The 21,000-nt window shown below is 44.0% G+C and overlaps 1 protein-coding gene across 3 annotated transcripts in view; it reads right to left on the reverse strand.

Annotated features, from left to right (window-relative positions):
* Window positions 1–2,380: 2,380 nt before the first annotated feature.
* Window positions 2,381–21,000, reverse strand: part of ATP8A2 (ATPase phospholipid transporting 8A2) — a 690,440-nt gene continuing 671,820 nt past the window's right edge. For 2 of the 3 annotated variants that reach the window (XM_084650563.1, XM_084650564.1), the window contains exons 36-37: window positions 19,200–19,291; window positions 2,381–2,858 (exon numbers count right to left, since the gene is read on the reverse strand). In XM_084650563.1, coding sequence (XP_084506689.1) covers window positions 2,761–2,858; window positions 19,200–19,291 — 190 coding nt within the window. In that variant the 3' untranslated portion in view covers window positions 2,381–2,760. The remainder of the gene's footprint in view (window positions 2,859–19,199; window positions 19,292–21,000) is intronic. The other variant, XM_084650565.1, reaches the window with a different exon arrangement.

Genomic DNA, 21,000 nt, shown 5'->3' on the forward strand with positions numbered 1-21,000 from the left:
TGACCTCCATGTACAGCTGGGTCAAAAAGATACAGCCCATAGTCTGTGCTAGTAAAATAAATCACAGCAGCTGACAGCTGCTCCTCCACAGCATCCCTCATTTTGCTGCACAAAAGTTTGTTGCACTAAACAAATAACTGAAGCGAGTATGGGGTCTTTCTATGCTCCCCTCAATGCATAAGCTTAGCTTGCATTATTGTTTGTACAATTTTTATGTACTTTTTCACATACTTTTAAAAAAACCCTCTGAAAGTACTTAAATATTAACATTTGCAGTGTAGTTTAGCGTACAAAGGCTTATTTGTGTCCGTGTAGGAAGATAATTTTACTCTGTGGTGTTGGAAATGGAAGAAACATCAACTTTGTCCAAGTGCAGATTTACCTTGTGTAATTCTTAAGCAGGACTAGTTTCTGAATAAAAAGAAAATGTTTAATGTGTTGGATTGGCACAAAAAGGTTCTAATATGCCTGAGATCAGGTTTTGTCTTTTGTTTATTCGCCCTCTTGGTACTCTCTCCTTTATGTCTCATATCTCTCTCAGTCACACACACACACACACACACACAAACACAAACACAGAGAGAGAGCCCCTTGACATTCATGCCTGTGGCAAATTACTTGCAAGTTTTACTCATTGCATAATTCCCTCATTAGCACTGCAACTAGAAGGTGATGACTTTTCCCTCCAAATCATCACCCTAATCCAAGACCAATCCTGCCTGGTGCTGTAGGACCAGAAAATTTACTGTTCAATGTGAGAGAAGTCTAGGCCCTAGAGGTGGCACTGGGAATTGAACTGTGGTGTTCGAGTGCTGGAGATCACTCAAGACCCTTAAGTCAGTGAGCCAGGCTAGTGTTTTGCTTTTGCTTGCTGAGCAAAAATATTCATATCTCTATTACTTTCAAATAGACTTAAATCAATAAACGTTCTGGATGATGGTCAGTATGGCAAAAACAGTGTCAGCTTCTTAAGTGCACATGTATACCTTATGCAATAACTGAGAAAGTTGGCTGAACACAAACTGCGCAGCAATATTTACTTTATGCTATTCAAAAACATGGTTTGGTGACTAAAATTAATAGGCCTCGTCTGGAGGACAGTGTTAGCTTTCTAAGGGCTCTATTCAGTTCTTACTTCTGCCCCCTTCTTTCAGATTTTTGCATACTTCCAACATAGGCAATTGCAGGCCGTCCCATTCAGAAAGTAAGTCAGTAAAACCAGCATTCCTTTCAGCTTGCTGGATTCAGAACATATCTCAGGAAATCTGGGGAGTACTCAGTTGGATCAGGTCTAGGAAGGGAACTGGCGCAGTTGAACCCACAAACAGCTGGTCTTCTCTTCCCATCATGACTAGCAATGCTCTTATGTGACAACATGAACTGATGCAATCATCCCTCTCTTACTCTAAAGCAGCTGTGGCAGTGCTGGGGGGTGGGGGGATGGTCAGCTTTTCAAAAGGATGAAATGTCCTCAAACAGTTTCTCCAAAGCATTGGGCAGAAAGAGGCTTTTTTTCCCATTTCCAAGTTGGCTTTTTTGGGGTATGAGTTCCCTCCAGACTCCATGGCCATAGAGGATTTGGTAACGCGCACTGATCTCTTTTCCACAGCCGTTCCCTTCTTGCGCAGACATTATGCACATCTTGGCACGTGACAGCCCAAGATGTACTCTTGTCCCATGAGTTTACATAGAATCCACCAGTAGAGGATGTAAAGGCATCAGATTTTCAGACATTAGAAAGGAGAGTGTGAACCTCAGCATTGGGAGGAAATGTTGAAGCAGTTTCTGTCCCTGCCCACTTCCTATGAATCCCAATAGTCCTTCCAGTACCCAACTCTTTGCTGGAGGTTGCTTCCTTGCTGCAGAATAACATGGAAGATACACTGAGCATTTCAGTTCTTGATGTTTTGTTATATAGTTTAAAAAAGGATGTCTCATGCCCAGATTTGAAGTTCTCATTCAAGTACAATGCACAAAACTGTTGGAAAGGGGTTGTATATTTTTGGATGTTCCCTGTGCAGAATGCATGCACCTGTCCTGCCATGCAACCTGTAGGATATAGATACTGTCCAGGTGGATAAGTTTTTTAAAGAAAGCTAAGATAAAGCCATAAAGAATCCTGTAAAAAGGTGGTGAAATATTTTATAGACTTAATTGCCATACTGTGTTAATTTGTCATGACCAGGTATGCAAAATGAGCACTTAGCTTTCCCAGCCTACCATATACTGTGTTGTTTTGTTCAATCAAAAAATTTATACCTAATTTGTCCATTTAAAAATTCTATCAGCTAAAGTAAACAGTGACTGTTATAGGGTAAGGCTTACATGCAGCTCTGTGTACTTAATCTATGGGTAACAAAACAGGAAATGTCAATACCCCTATTCCAATTAAGCAAAGGCCAATTTCTCATGGAACATAAATTCTTTACTTTTCTCCCAGAACAATTTATACTGCCGTTTTAAATAGTGGTAAAACATAATGTTTTTAATTTCACACCTCACATAGCACAGTCAAATGCTTCATGACAACATAAACAAAAGTTAGGCAGAGCACTGCAATTGATTTAAAACAATGATTTCCCCACAATGTGTGCTCAAGGTCTGCAGGGGGAATACATAACAAATGTGTTGGCTAAGGCCACAGAAATGAGTGTTCCAGTGTTTTGGCTGCTGCTGCCAACCTTAGTCAAGGATGTGTTAACAGTGGGTGCATTGATCCAAATCTCATTATTCCCACCACCAATCAAGGGAAGAACTGTGTTATTCTACTCCAGCTCTCTGTTTGGTAGTGTCGTAGGATCGAACAACTTGAGACTGAGAAACAACTCCGTGTTCTTCTTGAGAAAATGCATACCCATCTGAAAAAGTGAGAACAAAGGCACAATGGAATCAGTTAAAGATGATAATCACAGTTAGACATTACTATATTACACTACTGGTACTGTGGGGGAAGAGCACTTCGGTTTTACCAGCAAATTAGATTTCTGTGAAGTGTCTCCCCTCTTCTGGAACATGGGCCATGTCACCAACGTGATTAGGACAAGCTGCTGCTAAGTTTTTTAAGTATCCGCAAAAAGAACAGGAGTACTTGTGGCACCTTAGAGACCACCAAGTTCCGATGAAGTGAGCTGTAGCCCACGACAGCTCATGCTCAAATAAATTTGTTAGTCTCTAAGGTGCCACAAGTACTTCTGTTCTTTTTGCTAAGTTTTTGTCACTCTTCCCTCCTCTCTAGAGCAGCCCATGCTAACCAGGCGAAAACTCTCTTTTTATGACAACCTCACTAATAATCTACATCTGTACAATGGGGCAAATGATACGGACCTCTTTTGTATGAAAAGCATTATGTCGGAGCTAGATATTAATTACTACTGAGAACAAGACAATGGGTTGATTTCTTGGTGGAGAATCTGTAAGGACATCACAGAAACAGAATTCTCTGGTAAGTACAAATTTGCTTTTCTGCTCAAGTCTCTCATTGTCTGTAATATCATACCTAGCAGAACTTGAGAAACCTAGACTATGTGAGATGCTAAATCCAAGAGGAGACTATGATTAAGGTTACAATTTTTTCACGGAGGTTGTGCAAGTCACAGAATCTGTAACATGACACAGTGGCTGGGAGGTGCAGGGTACCCTCCTCCCCACCCGGAGGGGGCCCCCCCAGAACTCCTGGCTGCCGTGGGGGCCCTCCAGAGCTCCCGGCCACCAAGGGCTGCAGGGGTACCCCAGAGCTCCAAGTGACTGCGGGCAGTGGGGGCCACTGGAGCTCCAAGCTCCCGTGGGCGGTGGGGGCCCCCAGAGCTTGGAGTGGCCCCAGCAGCTGCTGAGCCACTGCAGGCAGTGTGGGGACCCTGCAGCTGAGCTCCACATTTTGTCACAGACATTTTTAGTAAAAGTCATGGACAGGTCAGGGGCGTCCATGAATTTTTCTTTATTGTCCGTGAACTGTCCATGACTTTTACTAAAAATATCCATGACAAAATCCTAGCCTTAACTCTGATTAGTGTTTCCAGAGGACTGCACCCACTACATTACAGCCAGCTGCAACATCTGAAGACGCTCCTTCATCTACCCTAGAGAAATGGATGATTGTGTATATATACACAGGTGACAGCCTGGCAAACCTTATTGATTTTTCTCAGTCAAGAGGTTAATGTATCCTGAGTGGAGCAAGCTTTAATATTCTGGGGTAAGTCTCTGAGATGCATATGCTTTTGGCTAGCACAGAATGGGAATCCTGACATACACATTTTGATTTTTTTTTTAAAATCAGAACTCTCAAGTTCTGTTGAGAAAGAACTTCAGGTCTCTGACAATACCCAGGGGATGCCAAATTATTGATATAGTAAAAGGGAAGGCTCAAGAACTGACTCCTGTGAAACTTGGAACTATTTTAAAACGAGGCTTGTTCCTGTGGAATATTAGGAATGAGAATCGGCAGCACAGGGCAACAATGTCCTTGATACCTAATCAGCCCTGATGCCAGGTGGGGGAGGCTCCAGCTGTGAGCCCCAGACTCCGGCTGTCAATGCCCCATAATGCCCCACTTTGGTTGGTGCAAGTGCTCCTGGTAAGGACGTGCACCACCGGCAAAAGGAGGGTACACAAACAGCTGATTAAATTACTACAGTGGCTGTAGGACAACCTAACTTAAGTCTACCTTATTTTGTAGTGTAAACAAGCCCTAAGTAGTCTCCATTTCTTCTTCGAGTCATGGTCCCCAAATGTATTCCACATGTGGGTGACTGGCAAATGGTATTCTGATTGGAGGAGGGTGTGAGGAAGCTGGTAGCAAAGATGCTTGTAATACTGCCATCACAGAATCATAGAGTATCAGGATTGGAAGGGACCTCAGGAGGTCATCTAGTCCAACCCCCTGGCTCAAAGCAGGACCAATCGCCAACTAAATCATCCCAGCCAGGGCTTTGTCAAGCCTGACCTTAAAAACCTCAAAGGATGGAGATTCCATCACCTCCCTAGGTAACCCATTCCAGTGCTTCACCACCCTCCTAGTGAAAAAGTTTTTCCTAATATCCAACCTAAACCTCCCCCACTGCAACTTACTCCTTGTTCTGTCATCTGGTACCACTGAGAACAGTCTAGACCCATCCACTTTGGAACCCCCTTTCAGGTAGTTGAAAGCAGCTATCAAATCCCCCCTCATTCTTCTCTTCCGCAGACTAAACAATCCCAGTTCCCTCAGCCTACCCTCATAAGTCATGTGTTCCAGTCCCCTAATCTTTTTTGTTATCCTCCGCTGGATGCTTTCCAATTTTTCCACATCCTTCTTGTAGTATGGGGCCCAAAACTGGACGCAGTACTCCAGATGAGGCCTCACCAATGTCGAGTAGAGGGGAACGATCGCGTCCCTTGATCTGCTGGCAATGCCCCTACTTATACAGCCCAAAATGCCAATGGCCTTCTTGGCAACAAGGGCACACTGTTGACTCATATCCAGCTTCTCATCCACTGTAACCCTAGGTCCTTTTCTGCAGAACTGCTTCCAAGCCATAGTCTGTAGCGGTGCATGGGATTCTTCTGTCCTAAGTGCAGGACGCTGCACTTGTCCTTGTTGAACCTCATCAGATTTCTTTTGGCCCAATCCTCTAATTTGTCTAGGGCCCTCTGTTATCCTATCCCTACCCTCCAGCGCATCTACCTCTCCTAATCAAGCAGGTACGGCTTGAGTTAGAACATGTGGAAAGAGCTGCAAGTTGCTGCCCTGCAAATGTCCTGCAGCGGAACATCCAATAAGGATATTGTGGAGGCAGCTTGTGTTTGCGTTGAGTGAGATGTAATGCTCCCAGGCTAAGTTCCCTGTAAGCTGCGTGGCCATGCAGCAGCCTGTTTAGCGTTGTACAGGCGCTCAGGGAACCTGCCTGGGGGCCTGGCAGGGTACCCCTCCCCCAGCCCCAATGGTGATGTGGCCCGGACCTGTTGCGTCTGGGGTGCTTGGACCTGCTGGAGCAGCACAGCCCAGGCCCAGGTGTGGCTGGAGCAACCCGGTCTGGCGCCAGGCGCAGCTGGAGCACCCATCCCCTGGCCTAGACTGGCTGCGGATGGGGGAGAGGCGCCTATCCTGCAGCTCCAGCCCCAGAGATGCCACGGCTGTGGGGAGAGAGAGCTGCAGGGAGTCCTCTCTCCCTACTGTAGACCCGGAGCACCCTCCTGTACCCGAAACCCCTCATCCCCGGCCCCACCCCAGAGCCCACCCCCAACCGGCGTCCTCACACCCTTGAATCAAAATCCTCTGCCCTAGCCCTGAGCCCCTCATCCCCGGCCCTACCCCAGAGCCTGCACCCCAACCCTGTGTCCCAGCCCTGAACCCCCTCCCACACTCCAAACCCCTCGGCCCCACCCCCATCACATGAATTTTGTTATGTGCACTGATATGAAGGTGATGTGTGGCACATCACCTCCATATTGGTGCACATAACAAAATTCATTCCGCACATGGGTTGGAAAAATTAGAGGGAACACTACCCCCAGGACAGGGAAAGTTTGTTGCCTTAGCAGAAAGATCTTGGGATCAAGCCATATCCTCAGAGAGGATTTCTGAGTGAGTTTTGGGATGCTTAGAATGCTACAAAACAGCAAAGAGTTTCAGAGATGTTCTGAGGGGTTTGGTTGTTTGCAGATAGAACGCCAGGGCACACCTGACAATGAGGGAGTAAAGTCGCTTGTCTTCAGCAGAAGCATGGGGTTTTGAGAAAAATACAGGTAAATGTATTGATGGATTGATGTGAAACTCAGCAACAATCTTGGGGAGGAATTTGGGGTGTAACCTAAAGGAGACCTTCTCTTTGTGAAATACTTGTACTTTGCATGAGGAGGATCTGCCATCATGGCTCCTAGCTTGCTGACCCTTCTGGCTGAAGTGATGGCAACTAAGAACACCACTTTCATGGTCAGGTGGATCATCATGGTGCATGCTGTCATAAGTTCGAAGGGCAGACTTGTGGGTATTGACAGAACAAGGTTAAGGTCCCATTGAGGCATAGGGTTAATGCCTGGTGGGAAGGTCCTGATCAAACCCTTCATAAATCGTACACTAGCCAGGTGCGTAATGAGAAGATTATCCCTCCACTGGAGAGAGGAAGGCACCGATGGTGGCTGGGTGTTCCCAGAGTGAACTAAGGGCCAAACCTGAAGGCTTGAAGGAGAGGAGATAATCTAGGATAACTGGAAAGCCCACAGTATCAAGTGAATGTTCGTGGTGACATACCTAGGCCGAAAAGCGCTGCCACTTAGCCAGGTAGCAGGCACTAGTAGAATCTTTTCTACTTTGGTTAAGGATTTCCTGAACGGGGTGGAGCCTGAGCATTCTATTGCCGATGCACATCCAAACACCAGGCCAGGAGGTGGAGTGAACCTGGGTTGAGATGCTTGATTTTGCCCCTGTCCTGGGTTTGGAGATCCTGATAAGTGGGCATGCAGCCATTGTTAGGAGTTCTGTGAAACAGAACTGACTGGTCCAGTAGCATGCTAGGATGATGATGGCTCTGTTGCAATGGTTCTTCCAAACAACTTGTGGTAGTAGGGAGATGGGAGGAAAGGCATATCTGAGTTGTCCGTTCAGGAGAGCGTCACCCTAGAAATCATAGCCTGTGGCTCCCGTGGAGCAATACATAGGAAGTTTCCTGTTCGTCTGGGATGCAAAGAGGTCCCATAGTGGACTCATGTGTGAATGTGTTGGCTAGAACTGTGTCGTGGATCTCCCATTCAAGGTCTACAGAGAAGCTGCTGCTTAATTTATCTGCCAGGGAGTTATGAACACCTGGGAGATATGCGGCCTGTATTCTAATGTGGTTTCTGATACACTAGTTCCAAAGTCTGACTGCTTCCAGGCAGAGGAGACGAGAGCTCACTCTTCCCTGTTTGTTTATATAGACCACTGTGGTGATATTATCTCCACATGGAGCGAGCGTATGAGGAGAAGGAAGGTCTTGCATGCAAGCCGGACTGCTATCAGTTCCAGTAAGTTCATGGGTAGCCTGGCCTCTCTTGGGGTCCAGGTATCCCAAGCAATGTGGTAGTACAGGTGAGCACTCCCACCCCATAAGGGAGCATCTGTCAAAATGTTGGCCCTTGGAATGGGAGGGCTGAAGGGAATCCCCACCATGACTTTGTTTGGGTTGGACCACCAAGCAAAGGAGGTGAGAACTCTGGTGGGGGAGTCAATGCGATCCATGTTTGGTTTGTAGGTGGAGTGGACCCAAGCTTGGAGACTCCACAAGTGAAGTCTGGCGAATGGTGTCATGCAGGTGCATGCAGCCATTTGTCCTAATAGAGACAGACAACAGCACACCGCAGTTCATCGCCTGCTCCACCAGGAACTTTTTTAGTTAGAGCTCTTGGGCCTTTCTAGTTCTGGGAAAGAAGGATCGACAGATACTGCACTTTGCAGAGAGATGTGCCTCACTCAGACAGTACAGGGACCATGGATGCTCATCTCTGATGGAGAAGGAGCAAGGGCAGGAGTTGCAATTCTTGAACCCTGGGACTCTGGGCATAGTCCCGGGGCCAGAGAGGATTTCCCTTGACTGTGGGGACACACACACGACTATTCTATACTAATTATATACTATACTAACTATAACTACTACGCTAAGATATACAACTATTTACAAAGATTTTACTTTACACGTTATGCATGGATTGAAGAAGGACATGATTCTGACTCAGGCCATATGGCAGTAAGAAGGAACTGGAGAGGCATCAACCCGCACTGCCTCTTATACCCTCGGTCAGGAATATGAGGGAGGCTACTGTGCATGTACGGGTCAACAGACATGGTTCTGAAGAATTTCTGGACCCAGGTGCATGGCATGCATGCACATCCACATGTGGAATCCACATAAGGACCATCACTTGAAGAAGAACTTAATACTCATACTCTAAGGAACAATGGGAGAAGGAGTTCTAAGTACTGTAATATGACCTGAAAGTTGATGGGCACTTGGACTTGAGGAGAGTCCCGTTTAACTTTCTCAGAGAGCCTGAAAACTCTCAGGGAGTCCTGTTCCTAAATCAGGCCTTAAAGTGAAACTTGGCTGGAGCACCGTGTAGAATGGCCCCTCTGATAGATGACCTGGTGCTACTGGCATATCTGTTGAGAAGGAAAATAGCCTCATTGTGCTGGGGAGAAAATGCTTTTCATTGTGAAGATCCTTAAGAGCTTGATTCAGTGACTTGCTGGAGAGCTTATTGCCAATGTGAGCTGCTTGGAAGCAGGAGACAGAAGCTGGTGGGAATAGTGGAGTTTGGAATGGGGGAAGAAAAGCTCATCCTCTGAATTAGCCTCTTTAAGGGCCCATCTCAACAATTAAATGAGTTCAGGGTTGAGACTGGACGCTCAAGGTTCCGGGCTCTCATAAGAACAGCCATGCTGGGAAAGATCAATTGTCCGTGTAGCCCTGTATCCTCTCTCTGACAATGGCCAATGCTAGATGCTTCTGAGTGAATGAACGGATCAGGGCAATTCTGAGTGATCCACCCGTCATCCAGTCCCGGCTTCTGGCAGCTAGAGTTTATGGATGACCCAAGCAGGCGGCTACATCCCTGACCATTTTAGCTAATAGCCATTGATGAACCTGTCCTCCCTAACCCTATATAATTCTTTTTTTTGAACCCTATTATACTTTTGGCCTCATGACAACAAGTTCCACAGGTCTACTGTGCATTGTGTGAAAAAGTACTTCCTCTTGTATGTTTTAAACCTGCTGACTATTAATTTCATCAGGTACCCCCTATTTTTTATGTGAAGGCGGAAATAATGCTTCCTTATTCACTTTCTCCACACCAGTCATGATTTTATAAATTCCTGTCATATCTCACCTTTGTCATCTCTTTTCTAAGATGAACACTCCCAGTCTTTTTAATCTCTCTTCGCATGGAAGTTGTTCCAGACCCTTAATCATTTTTGTTGCCCTTCTTTGAACCTTTTCCAGGTCCACTATATCCTTTTTGAGATGGGGTGACCAGACGCTAGCAGACATATTTATTCCAGAATTTGTTTTTTTTAAATTTGAATTACATTTGAGAATAGACCTCTTCCCATTGGGGTACTTCCAGGATCCTGTGCAACTCAGATCCAGTATGATAACATAGCTGTCATAAATATAAAGGGAAGGGTAAACCCCTTTGAAATCCCTCCTGGCCAGAGGAAAAATCCTCTCACCTGTAAAGGGTTAAGAAGCTAAAGGTAACCTCGCTGGCACCTGACCAAAATGACCAATGAGGAGACAAGATACTTTCAAAAGCTGGGAGGAGGGAGAGAAACAAAGGGTCTCTGTGTCTGTCTATAGTCTGTCTTTGTTGGGGATAGACCAGGAATGGAGTCTTAGAACTTTAGTAAATAATCTAGCTAGGTATGTGTTAGATTATGATTTCTTTAAATGGCTGAGAAAAGAATTGTGCTGAATAGAATGACTATTTTTGTCTGTGTGTCTTTTTTGTAACTTAAGGTTTTGCCTAGAGGGATTCTCTATGTTTTGAATCTAATTACCCTGTAAGGTATCTACCATCCTGATTTTACAGGGGTGATTCCTTTACTTCTATTTACTTCTATTTCTATTAAAAGTCTTCTTGTGAGAAAACTGAATGCTTTTTTCATTGTTCTCAGGTCCAAGGGTTTAGGTCTGTGGTCACCTATGCAAATTGGTGAGGATTTTTACCAAACCTTTCCCAGGAAGTGGGGTGCAAGGGTTGGGAGGATTTTGGGGGGTAACACGTGTCCAAACTACGTTTCCCAATAAACCCAGTTAGAGTTTGGTGGTGGCAGTGGATATCCCAAGGACAAAGGATAAAATTAATTTGTACCTTGGGGAAGTTTTAACCTAAGCTGGTAAAAGTAAGCTTAGGAGGTTTTCATGCAGGTCCCCACATCTGTACCCTAGAGTTCAGAGTGGGGGAGGAACCTTGACAATAGTTCACTGTGTTTTAACATAAGCACGGTTACATGCTAACGACATGGTATACAGAAATACAGGGTGGACTTCCCTGTCTGTAACTGAAGGTGCACAGACTAATTTACAAAGTTTAAGAAGTCTTTTAGCAAAGAACACATTCACACTGGATGCTAGCAAGGAAAGAAGATTTATGAAACATTCTTACAAGGGTGAATTCACACTTGCAAACAAATGCTTTAAGTGTGCTTGTTCTACTCTAAGGGCCAGAATCCTGCAATCTTCAGGCAACAATCTCAATGAACGTCAGCTTGGATAAAGACTGCAAGATTGGCCTTAAATAACTGAAGGCAGTAGCCCATATGCTACCCCAAATTAGGGCAGCTTTGCATTGTGCCCTGGAGCTATCTTCACTGACTGCAGGATTACCCCATACAGCAAGATCCTCAGGTGGTATCCAGCTGCCATAGCTACTACCAAACTCCTTCACACCCCAGGCAATTACCCACAGACAATTATCTGTCATTACCCTAGGACTATTTAAATGACATTGAACAGAGCTTCTAGTTAATTTTCAATACTTGACTTTTTAAGATGCATTTTAATACTGGAACCAACGGCAACGAAGTCCTATCCTGCTGCAAAGTCAGACAAATTACAACAAAAGAGATGCCTGGTTAAACTGTTTCATGCAAACTGGTTAATGACTGTGGGACATACCTTGCCTTGGGAACTTCTTTTATTGTGTTTAAGAGAACCAAGGTTCGTGGGGCCCTTGATCCACACAGGGATCACTCCTTGGCATGTCCTTTCTGTGGGCAGATCACGGGCAGGGCATCTCTCCTAGTGTCGCTGATACAAACATATTGGTGACATCTACATTACTTTTATCTACATTACACTTTTGGTATGAGTAGCTAGACGCCACAATGAGAAGCAGGCTTCATTCACACTGTGGTGTGTAGCTACATGTCAGTGAAAAGCTCTGGCAGTGGGAGGCAGAGGGGAAAGGCTGAGCTGGGTCACAGAGCCTGGGCTCCAGCCTGAGCCCGAATGTCCCTACTCTACTTGCGCTACATTGATGACATCTTCATCATCTGGACCCATGGAAAAGAAGCCCTTAAGAAATTCCACCGTGATTTCAACAATTTCCATCTCACCATCAACCTCAGCCTGGACCAGTCCACACAAGAGATCCACTTCTGGGTCACTACAGTGCTAATAAGTGATGGTCACATAAACACCACCTTATACCGGAAACCTACTGATCGCTATTCCTACCTACATGCCTCCAGCTTTCAACCAGACCACACCACACGATCCATTGTCTACAGCCAAGCTCTACGATACAACCGCATTTGCTCCAACCCCTCAGACAGAGACAAGCACCTATAAGATCTCTATCAAGCGTTCTTACAACTACAATACCCACCTGCTGAAGAGAAGAAACAGACTGACAGAGCCAGAAGAGTACCCAGAAGTCACCTACTACAGGACAGGCCCAACAAAGAAAATAACAGAACGCCACTAGCCATCACCTTCAGCCCCCAACTAAAACCTCTCCAACACATCATTAAGGATCTACAACCTATCCTGAAGGATGACCCATCACTCTCACAGATCTTGGGAGACAGGCCAGTCCTGGCTTACAGACAGACCCCCAGCCTGAAGCAAATACTCACCAGCAACCACACATCACATAACAGAACCACTAACCCAGGAACCTATCCTTGCAACAAAGCCTGTTGCCAACTGTGTCCACATATCTATTCAGGGGACACCATCATAGGGCCTAATCATACCAGCCACACTATCAGAGGCTCGTTCACCTGCACATCTACCAATGTGATATATACCATCATGTGCCAGCAATGCCCCCCTGCCATGTACATTGGCCAGACTGGACAGTCTCTACGTAAAAGAATAAATGGACACAAATCAGACGTCAAGAATTATAACATTCAAAAACCAGTCGGAGAAGACTTCAATCTCTTTGGTCACTCGATTACAGGCCTAAAAGTTGCAATTCTTCAACAAAAAAACTTCAAAAACAGACTCCAATGAGAGACAGCTGAATTGGAATTAATTTGCAAACTGGATACAATTAATTTAGGCTTAAATAAAGACTGGGAGTGGATGGGTCATTACACAAAGTAAAATTATTTCCCCATGTTTATTCCCCCCCACCCCGCACTGTTCCTCAGACATTCGTGTCTACTGCTGGAAATGGCCCACCTTGATTATCGCTACAAAAGGTTTCCCCCCCCCCCCACTCTCCCGTTACAGTGTGTATGGTAACACCCATTGTTTCATGTTCTCTATGTATATAAATCTCCCCATTGTATTTTCCACTGAATGCATCCGATGAAGTGGGCTGTAGCTCATGAAAGCTTATGCTCAAATAAATTTGTTAGTCTCTAAGATGCCACAACTACTCCTTTTCTTACTGCAGTTAAACAGTCCGATAGCCTGAGTCCCATGAGTCCAAGTCAGCTGACATGGGCCAGCTGTGGGTGTTTAATTGCAGTGTAGATATACCCTAGGAAGAGGCATCGATTGGGTGAATGGAGAGCCATGCAGGGTATGTATACACGCACACCCTTCAGGCATGTCTTCACTCACCTAACCCGTGCCGCATCAGCTGCACTGCTGTTTATACCTGTGCTGGGGGGAAGTGAGGGGCTACATGGATATGCACATATCCGAAAGAAGCATGCAGTGAAGATGCACTTATTCTCTCCACTCAGCCTGGGCTCAACATTTGACAGTTTATTTTACTTTTACTGTTGATCTCAATAAGAGATGGTTATTTCACACTATGCAGTTCTTTAATCAACTCATTAAAGCTGTTCAGGCAGCTAATTATGCCTCTAGCAGAATCAGAATGTGATTAAATGCTGTTGATTCTCCTAGACCTGGCTAACTGGGTCTTTCCACTATTTCCAGACACCACCCAAAACAATGAAATTTCCATGGCCCTGTTACAATGGGACCTTTCGAAAGTCTGAACTTCTCCCAGCTCTGGTTTTTAAAACCACACCTCTCATTCTGCATCGGGAACAAGGCCCCCATTGTTCAGATCTTTTCCAGCAGACCTAGCAGAGAGAGTGCTTCTCTGGAATTTTCAGTGCAGAATCTAGTCTCTACTGTTTCAGAAGTAAGACCCATTATATTCCGCATTCTGAGACTTTCAACTATTTGAGACTTTAAGTCAGAAGGATTTTAAAATATCTGATGGCTTGGTTCATTTGGTAGGAAGAGGGGTCACATTCTAATCAAATATAAGGTTTCACAGATTCCGCATATTATCAGGCTACCTATTGAATTTTAAACACATCTTGTTTGTTAGCTTTCACGTTCTGCTGTGAGGAGATCAGAATCTTGTCTCCCATTACTAGGTTTCTAGTTTAACAGTACGTTTTTCAGTATACTCAGCTGATTATTTTGTTCTATACAATGCTGTATTAGAGACATAAAGAACCGTAGTCCACATATAGGCCCCAAACCTGTACACCTGGATGTAGGGGATCCACCCACACACTGCAGCTTGCAGAATCAGAGCCTGAGGACATCCTGAACAATCTGTTTATTTCAGGAAATCCGTTACGGAAGTTCATGCATTGTTAGGTATTTAAGGGATTTTCTTTAGCGATCATCTCTCCTCATGCTCTCTTATTTGACAGTTGAGCTCAGGTCCATTGGGAAAGCACATTTGTGCTGAGAGTTCATGAATTTGTTTGGCTCATGACTGGGGGCAGATCAGCTTTCAGCAGAAACTTATCAACTCTGGAACTTGCTTCCATGCCTTGGGGCGACATACCCCAATAGCGCAGACCTTCAGAGAATGTGACAAAGTCTATCTCCAATTACTATTAAAGACCAGTAATGTCTTGTCAATGGACAAATTTCACACAACTCTTTGGGTTTGTCAACTCTGGGAAAGTGAGTAGTGTCTATATGATGTTAACTAGTGCATTTTAATTAACACATACTAAAAGACCCCTCATTTTCCCAGTTCTGACAAATGATATTTTAAAAAGGACCCAAGAGGAAAAAATATGACGAACGTTCAGGTTTCTGTTTGGTTTCTCTAGAAATCAAAGTATTCACATTCAGGAAGCTTGGGACCAGATCTAACATCATTAAGCCAAACTTCCTCTTGCTATTCCTTTTCTTTTTAAGTAAATGTTAAAAGATCCCAACATCTTCATATTCAACAAATATCACAACAGCCATATTTGCTGTATGGAATTTGGCCAGAAAAAGTACGGAAGCCTTGATACCCAAAGAAAGAAGGTAATGGATTAATAATAATAAAAAAATCCCACGAAGTAACCTGATGGTTTTTCAGATCAACATGCACCCAGAGGAAAGTAGCAAGAAGGCAGCCTCTTTTAGGACACAATAAATGGCAGGACTAGAGCCTTCAGCATGAACACATTATAGTTATTTCTTATTCTCCAATCCCTATGTTGTGACACCAACTTGAAATGACAGGTGCTGTTTCTCTATTGATTAACAAGGTGTAAAATGTATTCTCTGTGTTAAGACTTACTCAATACAGTTATCTTACACTGTCAAAGGAAGGGGTGATTTCCTCTGCCAGCATAGGAAATCTGGGCCAAATTCTATAATCCCTAGTCAGGCACAGCTCCTCTGGATTTCAGTGGGAGTTCTGCGGAGGGAAGGATTAAGGAGTGCAGGATTCAGCCCGCTGTTTTTAAGTACGTAGTAGGTCAAATGACAGCCCAGTGCTGACAGGAGGCTGACAACGAGCGTTTTGAATTATGTCAGCCACTATACTTGTGGGATCATATGGAATAATCCAGGTGGCATCCAGGGGCTGAGGGGACAATTGTTCAGTGGATTCCTGGAGCATGTGGGGAATGCCATCTAGGTAACACTGCTCTCCTTTTTGTCTCTAGAAACCCTTTTTGTGGGGATTCTGAGGGAGCTGGGGATCCAGGCCGGGGAGGGGAGTAGCCTGGAACTGGGGAGTAGAGCTGCTTTTTGCAGCTGTGGGGCCTCCATCTGTTCTTGGGTAACTGGCCAGGAGAGAAGTCCTCCATACTGTTGTCAAAGCAACAAGAGAGCTGTGCTAACATGGGGTCAGAAGAGGGCCAGAGGAGGCAGGGGCCAGAGTGGGTGGAGGTTCAGGAGCCCCATGGCAAAAGCCCTGTTACCAACAGATTCCCTGGTATCCATGCGTTTTAGGAGCCAAACTACTTCTCCTTCCATGAAAAGGCAAATTCCTCTACACACACTTGAAGGAATGATGATAAGCAACATGTGTGAGAGGAACCTTGCAGCATTTCCTGCTCTCTCTCAGAGCTATTCCCACTTGTGGGCCAATCTCCCCTCTTAATTAGGGGGACTTGATGCTTTTCCTATTGCTGGGATTTTAGAAAGCAGATGGGAATGGGAAATCTATTCGCAGACGTTATGCTGAGCTAACCAGCACTGATTTCATACAGGTGTCTCAGACAGGAACTGCACCAGCTCCTAGAGGCTAATGCCGTAATCACTGCACCATCTATTCATTTCCACTAAAACTTTTTGGGCTGCAGAAATGTTCAGCATGTAAGCTTGACAAAAGGTACAAAGCTCTTCTACTAAAAGCCACAGGATAATGAAATTCTAACTGGCATTGGCATCAAAATCTGAAACTCAGTGGAAAATCTTTGTTCATTTTCATAAATCTTTCAGAAAGCCATGCCAGTCAGAAAAGAACAATGTGAACCTTGAGAGCCCAGTTAAACTATAGAACATTTCTGGCATTTCATCTGACACTCTCAATTCATGAACACAAAACCATGGTCATAAACAAATTAAAATGGCTGTTAGGGTCTAAAACTTCCAAGCTTCCTCCCCCCATCCCTGAGGCCATTAGAAGTAGCCCAAAATCCATTGTTTTTGTGTGTGTTGTCCTAGAACTAATGTCATTCCCATGTGCTTTGAGATCAAAGGTTTTTAATGCAATTTTATAGCAGCGAATCTTGGAACAGTATTTGCCCCCCTCCTCCCCAAGTTACAATATTGATTCTGGGTTATTTTATGATGTCTGATGGGAAACTACCCTTATTCTCCCCCTCCCATTAACAGGGTAATGGGTTTGTCTCAGCCTTGTCAACCAGAACAAAATTAATGATCTTTGCTGTGTTAAATGCAAGTGTCCTGGCCTGAACTGAAGTCACATGATCAAGTTTTGGGATAGGCTGAACTCTTTGGGTGGGAACTTGGAAGCTCAGTGGAATCACAATGGCTCTAGAGAGCCAGAGGGTGTGATTCAAAATACATATTTACTATGACAAAACTACTGCTTTAGCCACCAGCTGCTTCTTTTGACACTTTTAAATATTTATACAACATTTGTTCAATTTAGATCCGTGAAACCAACGCATATGTTCATATGGCCCCGCACATATAGCAGCTGTGCAATGTTTGAAAACAATGTTTGACAAGGGATGACAGAAATTTTAGAGAATCATGGATCTGCCATAAAAGCCTCTTTTAGTCTTAACAACTTCACAATGAAAATTTACATTCATGTGAAAAACAGACATGCAATTGGAACTTGTCCTATCTGGACTGACTCATTTTGCACTTAATCATTTGTATTTATGGGGAGCCAGTTAACTGAATCAAAGTTTATTTTGATATCTTATTCTTGTTTCCCAAAGCTTATCAGCCTATTAAAAACACAAAGATGCATTCTACAAATTGTGAGCATGTGGTTCAGATTTGACGGGTAACACAAGCATGCTGGTTTTCTGCACTGTCTGCAGGTTGGTTCGTAGGTTTTTCTAGCAGGTTTTCCTGATTCTATTTTACAGGCTTGTTCTGCCAGTCATCTCCTCTGGAATTGCTTCAAAGTGTCTCCATAGTGCATGAAAGAGAGAGATAAAACCAGCACCCTTTACCTCTGGACACAAAGGAACAAATCCTGGAAGCAGAGCACAGCCAAGCTGACCTTTTCTGTGGGGGTGAAGGAGAAATTGAATCCCTTCTTTCCAGACTTCACAATGGCAGTGGAGCTGGTCTGCAGAAGTTACTGCACAGTCAAGGCTGCTCTAGCCCCTGCAGCCAGTGCACTCTCCCCTCTTTGGAGGAGAATGACCCAGTGGATCTGAACAGTAATGGATCTACCAGCCTTACTCCTGTCCTGCCCTGAATCCCTCCTGAGCATCTGCAGGGGATCTCTGCACCCCATGTATGGGATTCTTAAATCCTACCCTATTTCTGTAGCAGAAACACACCAGTTCTTCTGGGTCAGGGTCCTCTGAGCAGTTATGATTCTGCTAAAGAAATGGGCACAGAGAAGAGATGAAATTTGGCTGTACCCCACCTGCTGAAATCCTGACATGATACAGATCTCACCTTCAAAAACTCTCATTGTGTTAAATGGATGATATGGAGTCAAATCCTTTTGTCTTAGCACTATCCTGCAACCAGCACCATTGCAGTTGATGGGGCTATTTCCCTTAGTAAGATGAGCATGTTATTCATCAAAAATCTGACTGCAAAAGACAATCCACCCCAATAGCAGGTCAAAAAAAATTTCTTAACTTTTACTAGCTCATGGTTCCCTGGGGGTTCTGGTCTGTGGAGTTCTCACATTCTATTTTAATGCTGGGGAAGCCCTGATGAAAATCCAGAAGTCGCAAGTAGAGATGCCAAGGACACAGGGCCTGTCTCATGGCCCTGTGCAGTGGGATAAACTGATGACCTCAGATGCAGTGTGAGACACATTGATCCTTTCTTTTAGCAGCAGCAGGCAGGTCTAGGGTTGCCATTAACTTCCCCAGAAGAGGCCAAGAAGAGGAATACAAAATGGCAGCTACGAGGACCTCCACCTGCCTATTAAAAACATTTAGAACTTTTCTCAAATGGCACCACTGAGCTATTTCTGTATTTTTAAAACCATAGTTAATAGCTATCATTTGAAAACACAGTCACCGTTTAAAGCAGAGCTCTATTTGAACATTATTTTTTGTCCTGTCAAATTTTACAAGATCTTGAGAATATCAGGATTTTAAAGTTACAGAATTTCTGCATTGGGATTTTGTCATTGGGCCACTTGATTAGGTCCTAGGGAATTATCTACATGCAACCTCTACAAGCCTGGGGCCAAATACACTAATTCCCCTTCCAAATTTCTGACTCTTGGTTGTCAGCTCAGCCTCTGTACCAGATTATCTCTACCTACAATTTAATTTAAAAAATAACCATCTTCCCCTTCATTCCTCTGGGACTGACTGCTGAGAGGCACACACCGGGTCAGGTACTTACGTGATACACCTTGCTGGACAGAATGAGCTCGGAAAAGGCTCGGAGGAGTTTTTCTGCCAAGCCTTTTCAACAAATGATCACGTTCGTTCAAGCTGGAAAAAAAGCCAAATACACACAGTGAGTCCCTAGATAATTTCACTGCATCTCGAGTGTATTTAACCGAGTACTTTTGCTTTTTAAATAAACCAGTTACAGTGTGTAAAAAACAATTCTTTTAACTTTCTTTACAATGGACACCACCATCAGGGATCTATGATGACAGGACTCCTTCTTTTTAAGGCATAGTGGTATAAAGTGTACATCTGCTCTGTCTATCTCTGAGATGCTGAGGTTGCATCATTGTGGCATCTGGGTGCCTGATATCTTGGCCTTGGGCATAACTGTACTGAACTTGGCATCCCATCTTAATTGTAGTAGATAATAAAAACTTCCTTTGTAGGTTGTGCCTTAGAGAGAAGGAGCAATGTGTTTTTACTTAGTGTATGGTAAAGGCTTCTATCACACCTGCAGCATGGCTTGAAACAACCATAGAAGAAACCCACCATAATTCTTTCATGAATACAGCTTGGTTTTTTTCCCAGTGGACAATACAAATTTATCTCCAGTTTTTGATAAAAAGAACAACAACATAAATCTTCAGTTTTCACAATCCAATTTCTAGTCCTGTGTGGGTCTAAAATTAGCTTTTTAAAAGTTATTCAATTTTTACCACATGCAAATGCAAACTAGAGGAGAAAAACAAACACACCGACTGACCGACCAAAAGAGACAGAGACAAGGGAATAGCTATTATGAATCTCTAGAAAGGTATACACGGGAATCAACAGCTACTATCTACCATGGATATTTGCACAAAACTATTATTTCAGTGTGAGTTTTGTTCACAGAATAAAAGGATAATACTGACCCTGTGGCCCTGATCCCGAAGAGCACTTAAGCATGTGCATAATTTTAAGCACATGATAGTCTCATTGACATCAGTGGGCTTTCTTATACATTTAATATTATGCATGTTTATGTGTTTTGCTGGACTGGGGCCTTAATGATAGGCCTATACATTACTACATATATTTCTTATTATGAAATATATATATTAGCATAATCTATTTTAGTTCAAAATGATAGGGGCCCTGTGTTTTCTCTCAGACTCATGTAATTGTCCTGTTTGTAAAGTTATTCCTGATTTACACTGGTGCCAGTGAACAGAGAATCAGACTCATTTTTGTTAACACGACTCCATTGGCATGGTCTAATTCATACCAGCTTTACGCTGAATTTTCAGAATTCAGGGCCTGATTCTCTTCTCACTCCCTTTTCCCCAACCTCCACTGACTTCAGGGACTGACACTGGTTACATTGAGATCAGAATCAGGCTACGTATACTAATGACTGTGCAGACATTCTGGAGCAAGGACCTAGATACCTTTTCTTGCTGACACTTAGGATTTCACATCCATGAATTATGTGAAATTTGGACTCCAAGGGGCACTGCTGCTACTGCTGTAGACAAGTAGATTTCCGTTTTAACAGGCCACTCTCTTTCACTGGAACAGTTAACTGCTTTAAACAAGAAGATGCCAGCCAGAATTTCTGAAATGTCTGTAATGTGCAATGCATCTTTGTGGGTTTTCACTCCACCTAGAATTTCATTAGATTCATCTCAAGGGTCAAATCCTCTCACAGCAAACTGAACAGTGGGGACATCCATGGAGGACAAAGGGAATAATCACCTCAAGTCACTTTAGAGACTAACCAATTTATTTGAGCATAAGCTTTCGTGAGCTACAGCTCACTTCATCGG

Source organism: Lepidochelys olivacea (genome assembly GCF_965140295.1).
Source record: "Lepidochelys olivacea isolate rLepOli2 genome assembly, chromosome: 1".
NCBI lineage: Eukaryota > Metazoa > Chordata > Testudines > Cheloniidae > Lepidochelys > Lepidochelys olivacea.